The 16,469-nt window shown below is 41.3% G+C and overlaps 3 protein-coding genes across 3 annotated transcripts; all 3 read left to right on the top strand.

Annotated features, from left to right (window-relative positions):
• Positions 1 to 779: 779 nt before the first annotated feature.
• On the top strand, positions 780 to 1,394 carry LOC311248909 (histone H1-like; the record flags this gene model as incomplete). Its single annotated transcript, XM_084338138.1, has 1 exon — positions 780 to 1,394. The coding sequence occupies one exon, from the start codon at positions 780 to 782 to the stop codon at positions 1,392 to 1,394; it is 615 nt and encodes a 204-aa protein (XP_084194264.1).
• A 1,065-nt stretch (positions 1,395 to 2,459) lies between these two features.
• Positions 2,460 to 2,870, top strand: LOC311238209 (histone H3.2; the record flags this gene model as incomplete). The annotated part of the gene is made up of 1 exon (XM_084326234.1): positions 2,460 to 2,870. One exon carries the CDS (start codon positions 2,460 to 2,462, stop codon positions 2,868 to 2,870), a length of 411 nt encoding a protein of 136 aa, XP_084182360.1.
• Positions 2,871 to 5,249: 2,379 nt separating this feature from the next.
• Positions 5,250 to 5,561, top strand: LOC311238273 (histone H4; the record flags this gene model as incomplete). Its single annotated transcript, XM_084326294.1, has 1 exon — positions 5,250 to 5,561. One exon carries the CDS (start codon positions 5,250 to 5,252, stop codon positions 5,559 to 5,561), a length of 312 nt encoding a protein of 103 aa, XP_084182420.1.
• Between the last annotated feature and the right edge of the window lie 10,908 nt (positions 5,562 to 16,469).

The following is a 16,469-nucleotide window of genomic DNA, read 5'->3' as shown; positions in this document are numbered from 1 at the left end:
TGCAGCAGACTTTAATCAGAAAACACAGCAGATCAGCAATGCCCAAAAAGCATGTATTGTCAACAAGCATGCAGCAGTCTAAAGTACACAACAAACTAGCCCCCCCACCCAAAAGGAAAATGTAGCTACGTTTCTTGTGTGAGTTATGAAATGTTTTGCAACATTAATTAATTAAATGTTAGCTGTAATTAATATAGGCCACGTGAAACCTTCCACTGATCTAAGGTGGTGATCATCCCTCATACGAAGTCGAGGTGACCCACGCTACAGGCCACCAGCAACAGTGTGTTTACCAACACCGGAAAAGCATCCATTTAAAACAAAACGCGTCACCCCAGATTACTAATCTTGCTCCCAGTCTCTAGTCAGGTAGTTCGGCTCGCTGGGAAACGAGATTATGTCGGATTATAATGCAATCTAAAGAATTGTGAGACATAAATAACAGAGAAAGGTATAGCTGCGCACCATGGTGAAGGCGCAAATTGGTGGTTTGAAGCGTCCACAAACGCACCAGGGGTCTCCAAATGGTTTAATTCTGATGGCACATATTTCTGCTTGCTGACCCATTTGGCGTTAAATTCCTGCAATATTCATAGTTGTGTATTTGAGCTCTTTTTTGGCGAGGAGAAAACACAAGCGGCAGATCATTTTGGCAGCACAGAGGAGGACAGGGTGGGTTGAGTCTACATGGCTCTCATGTAGTGTTTAAGACCAGCCCTCTGACTGAGCTTCAATATCATAATTCTACTTGTGTTGAACCTGAGACAGAACGAGTCAAGATGGCAGAAGTCGCTCCAGCTCCCGCTCCCACCGCTCCGGCTAAGGCCGCTAAGAAGAAGGCAGCTCCCAAACCCAAGAAGGCAGGTCCCAGCGTCAGTGACCTGGTCGTCGAGGCAGTGTCTGCTTCTAAAGAGAGGAGCGGTGTGTCTCTGGCTGCCGTAAAGAAGGCTCTGGCTGCCGGCGGCTATGACGTGGACAAGAACAAGGCCCGCGTTAAGACCGCTGTCAAGAGTCTGGTGACAAAGGGAACCCTGGTCCAGGTCAAGGGCACCGGAGCCTCCGGCTCTTTCAAGATCAACAAGGCTGAGGTTAAAGCCAAAAAGCCCGCAAAGAAAGTCGCTCCGAAAGCCAAGAAGCCAGCAGCCAAGAAACCTGTCGTGGCCAAAAAGCCAGCGAAGGCCGCAACTAAGAAGCCTGCTGCCGCCAAGAAGTCTCCCAAGAAAGTCAAGAAGGTAGCGGCCAAGAGTCCCAAGAAGGTAGCAGCCAAGAGCCCCAAGAAGGTAGCAGCCAAGAGCCCAAAGAAGGTGAAAAAGCCCGCTGCGCCCAAGAAGTCCCCAGCTAAGAAGGCTGCCAAGCCACTAGCAGCTAAGAGGGCAGCTCTCAAGAAGAGATAAGCGTTTGAACAGAACGTTGTCTTTAATTCAACAAAAGGCTCTTTTAAGAGCCACCCACCACTTTAATGAAAAGCAATTATTGTACTCTAGTGTGTGTGTGTGAAGGCGGCTTATCGAAGTATATAACTTAAATTTAAGTATATAAATTACTTCCAGCACGGCAACAAAGCAAACTCAACTCTATAATATTATATAAATATGGAGAATATACCACAAAAAAACTATAAAATATAGATCAGATATAGGTTCTTAATTGGAGAATGTTGATTGTTATTAAGACCGGTTTGATTAGTGGGTCCTACTAACGTAGATACTTTACCGCAACGAGTTGAGCCTTTTATTGTGGAAATACATAAATTGCTATCATTATGATGCATTTATGTCCGTGCGTAAATGACCGCTATGACACTATTGGAATGACTACGGGTGATGGCCCATTAGTGGACACAGCAGATTAATGTACTTTTATTTATTCAGATCGGTTTGGATCATATATTATGTTGGCACATAATTATGTTCCCCACTACCTCACATTAAATATCTACACAAGCAACCATTATATTATACAGACAAGTGGAACATTGTCTCACAAAAGGCTATTTTATGGACCCCCACTATTTATATGAAACAGTCACGGCTACAAAACACGACTTGTAGTTCTACCATTTATTTATAATGTGATTAGTGATCCAGACCAGCAACATTGGCACGAGAGGAGCGAGTCTTGGACTTAGCCTTCACCTTTCCTCCGGTCTTGCCTCTTCCAGACATATTTTTTATTCTCTTTCGCTAAACGAGTTAGAAAATAAATGCAGCGAGTTGGAGAGTCGCGTTTTATTTTCGGACTTGTGTTTTCTCACCCAATCAGGAAAGACGTTTTCTTGGCGGCTTTTCCAAAAGACGAGTCCTCCAATCCTCGTGTGAGATGTAGGCGGAATAACGAGCTCCCAGAGTGGAGACCAATCAGAAACGACTGCGCCTCCGCGTTAGTAATATAAGGCCAGATTTTCGGCACAGCACCGTATTATTCTTGTTCGATTCAAGAAGATAATATAGTTTCTCATAATGGCAAGAACTAAGCAGACCGCTCGTAAGTCCACCGGTGGCAAAGCCCCAAGGAAGCAGCTCGCCACCAAGGCTGCCCGTAAGAGCGCACCGGCTACCGGCGGCGTGAAGAAGCCACATCGTTACAGGCCCGGTACAGTGGCGCTGAGAGAGATCCGTCGTTACCAGAAGTCCACCGAGTTGCTGATCCGCAAGTTGCCTTTCCAGCGCCTGGTCAGAGAAATCGCCCAGGACTTCAAGACCGACCTGCGCTTCCAGAGCTCTGCTGTCATGGCTCTTCAGGAGGCCAGTGAGGCTTACCTGGTCGGTCTGTTTGAGGACACCAACCTGTGCGCCATCCACGCCAAGAGGGTGACCATCATGCCCAAAGACATCCAGCTGGCCCGCCGCATCCGTGGAGAGCGCGCTTAGATCGGCTTTTGTTTTCCTACATTCATAACCCAAAGGCTCTTTTAAGAGCCAACACCGTAATCATGAAAAGTACATTCCATTAACTCAACATTTCAATATATTACTAAAATCATCACAATTCTGATATTTAAAATATTTAGACTGGCATATCTTATTATTTCGCCGTGCCAGTTATACTAAAATCATCACTTTAATTCTGATATTTAGACTAGCATCTTGTTGGCTACAGTAGGGCTAAAGCAGAACAGACTGCAAATTCTATATCACATATTTATTGATCCCCTTGGGGATATTCGTTATCATAGCAGGAGGGGAGGTACAGGTAGTATAATACATGCATCTCAGAATTATATTTCAGTGGAGAAGTAAACATTTAATAAAAAGGCAGTGTAAACAATATACAATTATACTGTAATTAACTCTTGACATGCGCATATGGGCAACAAGGTTGTCCTCGTAGTGACGTAGTAGTATGTTGTACCACTGTATTGCACATCGTCGCGGGCAAGACCAGCCGCATTTCATTGTATACCTGTATGCCGTGACAATTAAAACTCTTGACTTGACTTGACTTGACTTGTAGGTTCGTCCGGGAACATGGGGCCTCATTTTGAGAAGCATCTTAGAAATGTGGGAACATAGGCCCTAAATTTTGAGTGAAAATATGGGGCTGTGGGACCATAGGGCTGACCCCCATGATGCAACACATTACATTGACCTCGATAGGGAAATTCAAAGTTTTACAGTTGAGTAAAGTAGTTTGAATATGGTAATCTGTGTCTTGTGTGTTAATTACAGCTCAATGAAATAAGGTACCAGTCCATAAGGCGATGTATTGCTATATTTTCATTTATATTTCATGGTGCTGTAATTAACAAGGATTTTTCTCTCGAGGGCAGGTATAGTGGGAGGAATTAGCTCGGGAGTCAATACATTTCCACCTGTACGAGGTGCTTAATTTATGTCATATCAACTTTGCTATTTTGCCCATATTTTATTTTAGGAGCAACAATGTAACCGTACAGGTTCATACACTGAGACAATAGGACATTCTTTATTGGTAGTTTAAAATTCAAGATGACAAAGTAACCCATGACCATACACCCATATTTATACATGTTCCAATCATACATATAACTCAGAGTTAAGGGTTAATAGCCTTTTTATGCCCCTTCTCTCATTGAGGGCAGGTAGTGAGAGGAATCAGCTCAGCGACCACAGATTTCCATCTGGTTTCATGCTGAACTAGTTTGAGGGGCTTCATTCATAATGTCATTAACAGACTCAAACGTTGACACATCACTCAGGAGAAAAGATCAATCATGCCGTCCTTGTACATTTCTTTCCAAGTATTTAACATCCATTCAGTTGCTATTTTACAGATATTTATTGTTTTTAGAGCAATGTAGTGCCAGTTGGTTGTGTAGAGGCTGTGGCAGGTTTCCGTGCTAGTATAATACTCTGAAGTGGAGCCAGGCAAGGGAAATACATTATTCAGAGCACAATTTTACAATGATTCCTCTTCATCACGACTTTAAACAACTTTATTGATTAGTCATTTAAAAAATAATTATAGAAAGGAAAAAGGGAGATTGGGAGTTTGAATAAATAAATCATGAAGTTCTTGTTTCGTTCTTGTATGTCATACATGTCTGGATGTATATCTGTATGTTGTGTATGTCATAAATGTTATGATGAATTGAAAATGGGGGACTCTGATGTAAACAAGAAGAAAGTATTTATCTGGTCTGCAACCCCTTAACAATTTTGTGTATTGAGCCATACTGTATTGTACCCATTCTGCAATCTGTATCTAAATCTAAAGTATTCAATCAATCGTTTCCATATTTGTTAAACAGAGATTGGTGTGTTGCATCAGTGAGGATTATCAACTGATTTGAATGCAAATCTACTTCCCAGGACAACCATTCCTTCTTTGACTGTTCTCAGCCCAGCTGACTGGTGAACATTATTGTATATTTATATAGCCTATACCTGTCTTTTTTTATAGCTAGATTCTGTATTATTTGGAGTTTTTTTATGTGTGAATTTGCCACATTGCTCCAGGTGGGGGTAGAATAGTCAGAGTGGTTTTAAGTAGCTTTCATATTCTAATCACTGTGCCTCCTTCTGCAGAACACTTTCAGGTGGTTTATCCTCCTTATTGCCTTGTTCCAGACAGGTTATGTGGGCTACACGTGTTGTGTAGATGTTGGGGCCAAGAAGACAAACATGCAGAGGAACCCTATTGGCCAAACCTCAAACCCTCCCCCCACACTTTGTCTCGGCGCTCGTTGGCCTCAACAACGTCCTCAGAGAGGCTTGAAATACGCATGGGTTTGGCCAACTGAGACATTGGATCATCATCTATTCGTGAAAATGAGTGGCCGAGGTAAAGGAGGAAAGGGACTGGGAAAAGGAGGCGCTAAGCGTCACCGCAAAGTGCTCCGTGATAACATCCAGGGAATCACCAAACCCGCCATCCGCCGTCTGGCTCGCCGTGGTGGAGTGAAGCGTATCTCCGGTCTCATCTACGAGGAGACCCGCGGGGTGTTGAAGGTCTTCCTGGAGAACGTGATCCGTGATGCCGTCACCTACACCGAGCACGCCAAGAGGAAGACCGTGACCGCCATGGATGTGGTCTATGCTCTGAAGAGACAGGGACGCACTCTGTACGGCTTCGGCGGCTAAACTGCTCGCTGCGTTGTATCCAAAACCTAAAGGCTCTTTTAAGAGCCACCCACATGATCCATAGAATGAGCAGATTCTGTTTCCTCATACCTTTATATTATTTTGTACTTTATTTAATCAATATTTTGCGCGAGTGAGGCGTATAAAGATAAAAACTACTAAAACCACCCACTAGGAAAGATTGCCAATTTGGAAAGGGTGAGATTATAAAGATATATTTGGATCAGATTTGATGCATCATTCTTTTAGATGCGCAAATGGTTTTAATGTTGTGTATAAAGCCTGATTAACACAGGGCATCATTGTTGACTGGTATGATTATATGCTGATGCTTTGTATGTATTTTGTTCATGTATTTGGTTATTAGAATTACACCCCGCGCTCACCCCCTTCGTGAAAATACCGCTGATGGCGGTGTGGACTGCGCGGGAAAGTCTCCAGCGCCTCTTTCGTAGGAACTTGCTATAGAACTAAATTTCATTTTGTCGCTCGTTCGGAGACAGCTTAACCTCAATCTGACAAGCTGTGTCAACATGCAATGTTGAAAATTAAGTTACATTTATATTTAATGTATTATACATGTGCCGCCCATTGATGCACGACGAGGACTCCGAGTTCTTTAATTACAGATGGCTGTTTATTGATGCATATTCCGTTCATCACCACCGTAGAACACTTTGGCCTGCTTGCAGCTCAATGGGAGGGGGTTATCTTCAAACTCTAGTACTTTAATCTTTTATCTTTGACAAATAAAGTGCATAAATCTGCTGCACTGTCTTCTTCCTACAAGTCTAGACACGTTCCCTCAGATCTGCCCAAAACTACGCTGGGTCAGAGCGTGAGACAGGACGTGTACGTCACATGAGATAAAAAGAAATATAAAAATAAACATGCGCCCTCTAGAGGCGACAGCTGCATTTACAATACACGTGCAATGCATGATGTGGATTATTGCAAACAGGAACACAACACCTCCGGCCAGACGCGTCTATACTTTCCGTAGCACACTCTTTCGAAGTTGGTTAAGGTTAGAGTTTGTCTTAGACTAGACTAGAGCATGGCGATAGAACGCCAGGTAGTTTGCAGGCTGTTCCACGCGGAAAGAGTAGGGGGTATCTGCAGAGCCGCAGAGCCAGGCTGGACGGGTTGGAGGCGGTCTGGACAAGTATTAATGGTCTGGACAAGTATTTGCACTACTGCGCACCATTTTCAACTTCACTTTCGTCTCGTTTACATAGGTACATAGACAGTAATGTTACATCTAGACATTTATGACATGTAATAATAGAGTAAACTTGTAAATAGACAGTAATGTTACATCTAGACATCCCAGATCTAGTAATAATAATAATAATAGACCCTCAAACTGCAGGACATGTAAACAGTCAAGTTGCAGAACAACTGTTTGCACAAATGAGAAAGAACAATTACTTTTTAACGCAGCAACTACCATCGACCCATCTGTTCCTAATGAGAAACATCCTAGAACACTTCAACAACAACAAAAACAAGAAGCGAATGGACAACATCAAAAAGTTATTTGGGACGACAGCGGTGGCAATAAACAGCTATACCACCAGGCTGTATTGGGTACATTTTCTACTTGCACTTGCATTAAAGATATTTAATGCATTAATCCTGTTTTTAATTGATCTAGGAAATAATGTATAAATGTCTTCATTCATCAAGTTCACTGTTCCTTACTAAGCTGTGTTTGTCATCTGCTTACAGTGTCACAGGAAGCAGTCCTTGATCTATCACTGGAAGCAGCTCAAGGTGTGCTCCCTGAAGCTGGTTCAGGTCTGCCCCCAGCAATGACAAGTGGAATTGCATGCATGGGTCATTAGAAAGTCTTAAAATGTCTTAAATTCAAGTTTAGCCGCCTTGACTGAAACCATGCATGATTTGTCCAATAATCATATTAAACTGCCACCCACCACCTTAAATAGTGAACTCTTAATTGCTCCAAGTCAAGAGTGCTAACTATTACACCATAGAACCTGGCTTCTGCAGCAGAAGCTGGCCTATAAAAACCTATGCCTACCTACAGTAATTCTTACCTCTACACTATTAGTTTTATTAAACATTGTTACTATTTCTCTTATATTTTTGTGTATGTCCATCCCTGTAGAACTTGAGATTCCAGTGGACAATGACTACTCACCAGACCAACCCTGGGCGAAGTCCCGAAACCCTATCCAACAACAACTGGTAGGCAAATTTCTACAAATAATTTATTCTGCTCCCTCCCTCCAACCTTGGTTGCTATGCCCACACAAAACCGCAAAACTTCACCCTGGACTCCGGTTTTCAAAGACCTGGGTTGCAGTGTAGCAAATCCCCGGTTGTGTGTGGCCGAACAGTGCAACTGCTCACATACAATCATGGTTATATTAAATCCAGCGCTCGTGTGGACTGGGCCTAACTTGCCTGCCATTACGTTGCGTTCTGAAAAGCGAAACTGACCCTGAAAACGAAACGAAAATGGCCCTCTGTGTAACTGCAGCCGTCTCTGTGCTAACAGTCACGTTTTTAGTACGAGAAGACAAGACAAAACTTCTTTCTCTGGTCTGCATCCCCTTAACAATTGTGTGTATTGAGCCGTACTGTATTGTACCCATTCTGCAATCTTGTTGAAATAAAGTTTTCATTCACACTCAAAATCTGTGTTCATTTTTTATTTTGCATACTAATGTTCTGTGTCTTGAGTCGTACTTGTATTGAAAAACTGATTTTATATGTCTGAGGAGAAGACCGGTACTCATCATCTTCGTATCCACAAAAAGAAAAATGACATGTGAAGTATGTTGTGTGCCAGGTTCAAACAGTGCTGTATATGTACAGTTTATTCCTACTCCTATCCAAGCTCCGGGAGGGTCATCAAAGAGAAGTCGGGTCATCTACTTCAACCATTATCTAAATAAAAAAAATCTAACCCTAATAAACTAACCTACACTGTAGCACTCAACACTTTATGAACATTGTTACTGAGACGAAAGTTAAGTTTACTCTATTATTACTAGATGTGGTATGTCATAAATGTCTAGATGTACACTTTATGAACATTGTTACTGAGACGAAAGTTAAGTTTACTCTATTATTACTAGATCTGGTATGTCTAGAGATGTAACATTACTGTCTATGTACACATCATGTCTAGATGTACACTTTATGAACATTGTTACTGAGACGAAAGTTAAGTTTACTCTATTATTACTAGATCTGGTATGTCTAGATGTAACATTACTGTCTATTTACAAGTTTACTCTATTATTACATGTCATAAATGTCTAGATGTAACATTACTGTCTATGTACCTATGTAAACGAGACGAAAGTGAAGTTGAAAATGGTGCGCAGTAGTGCAAATACTTGTCCAGACCACTAATACTTGTCCAGACCGCCTCCAACCCGTCCAGCCTGGCTCTGCGGCTCTGCAGATACCCCCTATTGCGCGGAAATGGGCAAAGACGCAGCTCGTCACGTGATTGGGCAAACATGTCAGTGGCCAATCAGAGAGTGTCCTGCAGAAATGCGGCTACGGAAAGTATAGACGTCGACCGCATGCTTGGACTCTTAAACAACCTTTAACCTTTGGTCTTCTTATGAAAGGGGTGTGAAATACCGTCAAGTGTTGTGGTAACGTCAGTTGGGTTGGTGTGTGCTGCACGCGTGTATCACTTCCGCAACGGATTTAGTCGGATTTCGGTTTCCGGGTTGGCCTGATTGGCCGCGACCATACAGTAAGAAGCATTTTGGATAAAAGTATTCTGTACTTCTGTATGACAACAATGTATGCATTTCAAATGTTAAATGATAAATGATTAAATGATACACACTGAAATCTACGCTCTCTCATCCTGCTTTCCACAACGTGACAATATTATTAAACAGCAGCTCTGTCATTGAAGTGGGAAAAGTGAGCATTAAACAGCAGCTCTGTCATTGAAGTGGGAAAAGTGATTAAACAGCAGCGCGTCTGCACTCAGAAGATGGCGTGACAATATTGCTCTGGCGTTGAAGTGGGAAAGCGGCAGTGAAACACAGCAGCGTGCAATAAAAACGTCTAATGTTATGTCATAGTCCGGTACGTTTTTGGATACATGTATAATAAGCCTCTAATAAGTCTCTGGGTAACATTACTGTATATTTGCATATTGTATTTGTCACAAATGTAACATCAATATATACCTGTATGTCCCTATGTCATAAAGTCATGTATGTTGTAAAAAAAAAATTAAAAACTCAGCTCGGAACTAGGCAACATCTGCACATGGCTAGCTGACAACAAACTATCATTACACCTCGGTAAAACAGTCCATTCTCTTCTGTTCAAATAACAAACTCAGCAAGGCCGACGGCTTCTCAGTTACAGTGGGTGACAATATTGTCACAAGGAAAGATGAAATTACATACCTAGGTTCCATCCTAGAGGCAAATCTCTCCTGTGACAAAATGGCACCAATCCAAAAAAAGGTCAACCAACAAACTAGATTCTTGTACCGGATCTGCTCTCTGGTAAACAAGAATACCCTGAAGACTCTGGCAGGAGCACTCATTCAAGGGTACTATGACTATGCTTGCACCTCATGGTACCAAAGCACCTCAAATGTGCTAAAAACAAAATTACAAACATCACAAAACAAACTGGTCAGACTACTGCTTGACCTTACTTCTAGAACCCACCTCACCCCTGCCCACTTTGACAACCTAGGATGGCTTAGAGTAGACGACAGAGTACAGCAACTTGCAATGGGCCTGGTCTACAAGATACACTACACGACTAAGGTACCCATGTACATGTCAAAATACTTCCCAAAGGTCAGTGAATACCACAACCACAACACCAGAGGGAGCTCCACAAATCATGTTAAACCCAGATTCGGCTCAAACAAGGGACTAAACACGTTTCGCAATTATGCAACATCAATGTGGAACGCCCTACCCACAGCTGTAAATTAACGTGAATCACTACCCACTTTTAAAACCACTCTCAAGGGACACCTACGGGAGACTGCAATTAAACTGGCCCTGTAAATATCCTAACACAACCCCCTCCAATGTACAATACATTTCCTAACCCAGTAATATATGAGACCCTCTTCTTGGACCAAGTAAGGTTTTGTCGATAATCCAATGTACAGTTACCCCCCCCCCCCTGCCTACCCATCCCCACCCCACCCACCCAACCACCTCCAATGTACAGTTACCCCCCCCACCCACCTACCCAACCCACCTCCTCCAATGTACAGTTTCTTCGTCAAATGTATATACTCTCTTATTTTTTTTATTTTTTTAAACTATTTTTGTATCACAAACAGTACTGTATTTGTAAATCTGGTATGTCATAAATGTATAGATGTAGCAGTACTGTCTATCTGTATGTCATGTATGTCATATATGTTGATTAATTGAAAATGGGGGACTGGCCCTATTCCCCGTACCTGGTTCAACTAAGTCGATCAAAAGTCCCATTATCCAGATTCAATTAACCTGATGTTTGAATCCATGCTTTCCCTGTTCCTCGAAGGTGGATTCAGTCTCGTTAATTCGAACCAGACTTGATGCTCAGGATCAGTGCGCGCGGCCGCCTCAGCTGAAAAGACAGCAGGTGTCGATCGCAGAAATCCTGACTTTCTAACGGCATTGATTGATTGATTTAAAACTTTATTAACATATTCAAGTTCAAGTTCAAGTTTGCAGAATGGGTAAAATACAGTGCGGCTCAATAGCCTCGCCGACAAGTTAAATGCATAATCTATAGGCTAATGTTAAGTCCCTCATTACCCCAATCAATCAGATTATATTTCTTTAAATGTGCCTGATGGCAGTAGGCTTAATGGAATGAATAATCGAATGAGATCTATTGCTAGCGAAAATAATTATTTAAACTCTTTCAGAATAAGTAGATACAAACAAGCCCAAAGAGTATCTATTTGATACAAATTAATAGATGCTTATGAGGATATCTGTACTGTATGCGCTCGGCATGTAACATGTACTTTATATATAAATACAGTTTTCAAGGCGCGACCCCCGAAATAACGTGTCAGAGAGGCTTGGAGCCAGCTATACAGTTTCACTATTAATCAGGTTTTAATCTGTTTCGGACATAATCCATATGCATTGAATTGATTAACCTTTGGTTTATACCAGTGACACATGTTCATCATCAGATAACAGTGCTTGAACAGATAAATGCATTTTCTCAAATGCATTAATGTCAACGGCTCATTCAATTTCTCAAATCCGTCAAACAGCGCATCTCATCAGACATTTTAATCCCATTTACAATATCACAATAACGTGTGAGTGACAGTGATACAATTCAACAATCCACAGATTCAGATTCCTCGTAATTCATAATCCACAATCCATGCATAGACACTTCAATTTATGCTTGAATGAACCACAATCCGGGCGCTCCGTTAAGCAAATACATCCACAGCAGAGAATATGAAACTAATCAGAGCCAAACACCCGACAGGTTTCATTCATTAAAAATATCCCTGCGGGATTCACATTTGCAATGATCCGTTATTAAAATAACCACATGCAGTGTGTATCGTGACTCCGAGCGCCGTATCCGTATAAATATGACATGCATTATTTAGGACAAAGTAAATCTATAGGCTGAATATGATTTATTATCAGCATTTAGGTCTATTATTTCAAAAGCACCCTCTAGGAAAACGAAGCACAAAAACATAATTTAGAATGGTATAATGCAGATCTACACTGGTAATTATTTCAGGAAGCAAGCTGGCATTTCTTTGCGAGGGTGTGGCCATGGTTCATCCAGCTAACTGATCTTAACCCTGCTCCGGAGCAGGTTCAAACTTTCTGATCTGTTACCATGGCGATTTAGAAAATCCGACATTGGGGAACGGAAATGTCTGGCTTAACTCAAGCTATGCTGAAGATTATCCGGCTAACTCAGTTAGCCAGGTACGGGGAATAGGTCAAATATGACTCCAGATGCAGCAATAGCATAATAATAATAATAATAATAATAATAATAATAATAATAATAATAATAATAATAATAATAATAATAATAATAATAATAATAATAATAATAATAATAATAGATAAAATGTATATAGCGCCTTTCATAGAACCCAAGGTCGCTTATAGCATAGCAATCTTGTCATTACAAATGTTGTCAGAAACATATTTTAGGTTAAATGAAAATAGAAGATTTATGTATCTTGTACATAAGCATTTTATCAAGATATCATCACACACACATTATTAACAACAACGATCGTGGCTGGAATAGACCTATCGCCAAGCCACACCCCCTTTGAAAACTCGGACAAACAAAGTTGACCGTGAATGACTGTTGACGATGGCCGCAGGTAGCCCCTTTCCTGACTGTGATGCAAGCCTTGCTTCACAGTCACGAAAGCGGCTAGGCCAAGGGAGATTTACCACAGCAGGTAATAGACCTGTTTTTTAAAGATAAGTTTCAATTTTCTTTTCAAGTTTCAAGTTTCTTTATTAGTTGTCATATAGAAGTACAGAATACTTTTATACAAAATGCTTCTTTCTGTTACGCTCCAGAGACTGTGCTAGACAAAAATAGGTAAGTATTAGGGATGCTCGATATTGGCTTTTTTACCGATACCGATATTCCGATATTGTCCAACTCTTAATTTCAGATACCGATATCAACTGATATCAACCGATACCGATATATGCAGGGTTTCCCCCCCCAAAAAACTGAATAATTTCAGGTAACTAATAATTTCACTGGATATATATATAACAAATATTGTTATTGTTTTTTTTTTTTTTTAAACCGATACCGATATTTTCCGATATCACATTTTACTGCCGATATCGGCCGATAATATCGGTCGGCCGATAATATCGGACATCCCTAGTAAGTATAAAATAAAATAAGTATAGCAAGTATAAAATAGAATTCACGTACGTAGGCACAAGTGTTCAGTATGTACATATGTACAATGTTCAATGCAGAGTAGAAGTAACTGAGTTACCATACAATATACTATACAATATACTAATATACTATATAGCGCAAAGCAGAAATGGGATGAGGTACAATTTAGGTACAATTTACAGTAAGGTGTAATGAGGTATGGGTTGTAGTGCAAATTCTTTACCAATAAATATAAATTGTGTAAGTGGGTGCTGCAGTGAGTTGTTTGTTTAAAGTGAGTGTGTGCATGTGGATGTGTGTGCTGTGAGTGCATTTGATGGTTGTTACATAGTGTTATTGTTCGTTGAGCATCCTGATGGCCTGGGGATAGAAGCTTCTTCTGAGTCTTTCTGTGCTTGCCATGAGACTCCGGTATCGCTTTCCTGACCGCAGCAGTTCAAAGAGGCAGTTGTTTGGGTGGCTGGAGTCTTTGATAATTATTTTAGCCTTACCCATGCACCGCTTGTTGTAAATGTTCTGGAGAGTGGGAAGCCCCCCTCCAATTGTGCGTTTGGCTGAACGGGCCACTCTCTGTAGTCTGCTACGGTCTTGTGCGGTGCAATTCCCAAACCAGGAGGTGATATTGCCAGTCAGGATGCTCTCTATTGTACATGAGTAGAAGTTCTTAAGGATCTTCTGACTGACTTGGAACTTCCTTAGGCGTCTGAGGAAGTAGAGGTGTTGTCGTGCCTTTTTCACAACACTGTCAATGTCTGAGGTCCATGTCAAGTCCTCGGATATGTGGACTCTGAGGTACTTAAAACTGTCAAACAATCACTCGTCAGTGATTCGATTTGTGCTACATTGATTTCTCAATCGTTCATCTCGCTCCTCTTGTCCACCTTCTTCCATTTGGTGGAGGCTGCTCCACAGGCCGGCAGAAGTGCTTTGAGGGGAAAAGACAGTTAGCAAACGTTAAGTTAGCTAAAAACACCAGCTAACTAACGAGGAAGAAAAGTCAGACAGCAAATTAATGACCGCAAAGTTGATGTTGATAACACTGTAGCTAGTTAGCTAGGATAACACCATAGCTAGCTAGCTAGGATAACACCAGCTAGCTAGCTAGCAGCTAACGTTAGCTAACTAATAGTTTGGTCTACGTTTCTAATACATGCCGTCAAATATTATGTCTTTATGAATTTACCTTACCTTTGAGCAAACATAAGTGTCCTTGGAAATAGTCTTCACATTCAGTTGTGTATGTGGTCGACGACACAGCATAATCCACCACTTGCATTTGTCAAGTTTTCTTTTGGGCTTCGGAAAAGGTACAAAATATACTCCTCCATCCAGTCGTTCAGGGTACCTGGTGTCCGAATTACAGGTACCCCACGCACAGCGTTTCACCATCAGATATTAGCTAGATAATAAACATAGAAACTAAACTCTTCACAGTGGTTCGATCACAGACGTTTGGTTTGATGCGCCCCACAAATGGCTTTTCTGTTGATGTCCGAGTTTTCTGCCAGCAAGGATTTTCACTGTGATATGAATGGACAAATTCTATTTGAGGCGTGGTTTAGCGACAGGTCTATTCTGAATGGCTGGTTTCAAGAGGGAGGGTTGATTGATTGATTGAAAATTGTATTAAGATTGCAGAATGGGTACAATACAGTACGGCTCAATACACACAATTGTTAAGGGAATGCGACCAGAGAAAGACTTTCGTCTTGTTTACATCAGGGTCCCCCATTTTCAATTCATGACATTTATGACATACACAACATACAGATATGTATCATGACATAGATACACAGTAGTTACATTTATGACATACAAGATATGCAAATATACAGCACTGTTAAACAGAGATCCTAACAGATAATATATACATAATTATGAGGGCTGCTGATGACTCCTAACATCCTATCACGTTTTTAATAATGCTGTAAAGTTAAGTAAAAATGCATTTCAATATGAATTTAACAAATTAAACATGCATTTAACTATTAATTCTAAATGTACCAGTCTGACTGACATACCAGTTTATCATACATCAGGTTTGACATATGTATTTATTTTGTAACTTTTGGTTGTTACTGTTAACTCTCCCAAGAGTGTGTGTAACCAGAAGTTATAGATGCTATTAAAGGCCCATAGCAAACAGCTGCATGTGGAGCCAACTAGATGGCCTCAACCCAACCCTGACCTCTAACCTAACAAACTCAATTACCCTTCCAAAATCAGTTAAATCCTAAATTCAAACTTCTCCAATCTGAAAATCTATTAGAGGCTCATGTTCCACCTAGTAGAGCACTTCCTCCATCTGGTGGTGAAACCCAATATGACGGGCAGCTTCCTAGACATGGCCCAGGAAAAACAGAACAACAATACATGGATATGTTTATTCATTAGTCACCTGACCTGACTTTACTGATCATTGGGATAACTCTCTCAAAACAAAGTGGGTGGCTCTGAAAAGAGCCTTTGGGTGAATACGGGTTAGATGGACAGGGAAGTTTACTTGGAGCTGGTGTACTTGGTCACAGCCTTGGTTCCCTCGGACACTGCGTGCTTGGCCAGTTCACCGGGGAGCAGCAGGCGGACGGCGGTCTGGATCTCCCTGGAGGTGATGGTCCTACGCTTGTTGTAGAGAGCCAGTTTAGAGGCTTCTCCGGCGATGCGCTCAAAGATGTCGTTAACGAAGGAGTTCATGATCCCCATGGCCTTGGAGGAAACGCCGGTGTCAGGATGGACCTGCTTCAGCACCTTGTAAATATAAACCGGCATGGTCTCACCATGAGCTACGTGTATCGGTACCTCACTGTGGTACAAGATAATAATACAAGTATGACTCTAACAACATAGTATGTTTCATTCCTTGAGCTATTTCTTCTGAATGTATCAAATGTAGCTGGCAGCCTACTGCACCACATTCTAAGATACTTTACTTCACAATGAGTTGAGCCCTAACAATAGAGGCCTGTATATCTGACCTATAGGCTAAACACAAACTGTAAA

Source organism: Notolepis coatsorum, assembly GCF_963971535.1.
Source record: "Notolepis coatsorum genome assembly, chromosome: 1".
Taxonomy (NCBI): domain Eukaryota; kingdom Metazoa; phylum Chordata; class Actinopteri; order Aulopiformes; family Paralepididae; genus Notolepis; species Notolepis coatsorum.
The sequence above is the reverse complement of the archived record's forward strand: the minus strand, read 5'-3'. Positions and strand labels throughout refer to the sequence as shown.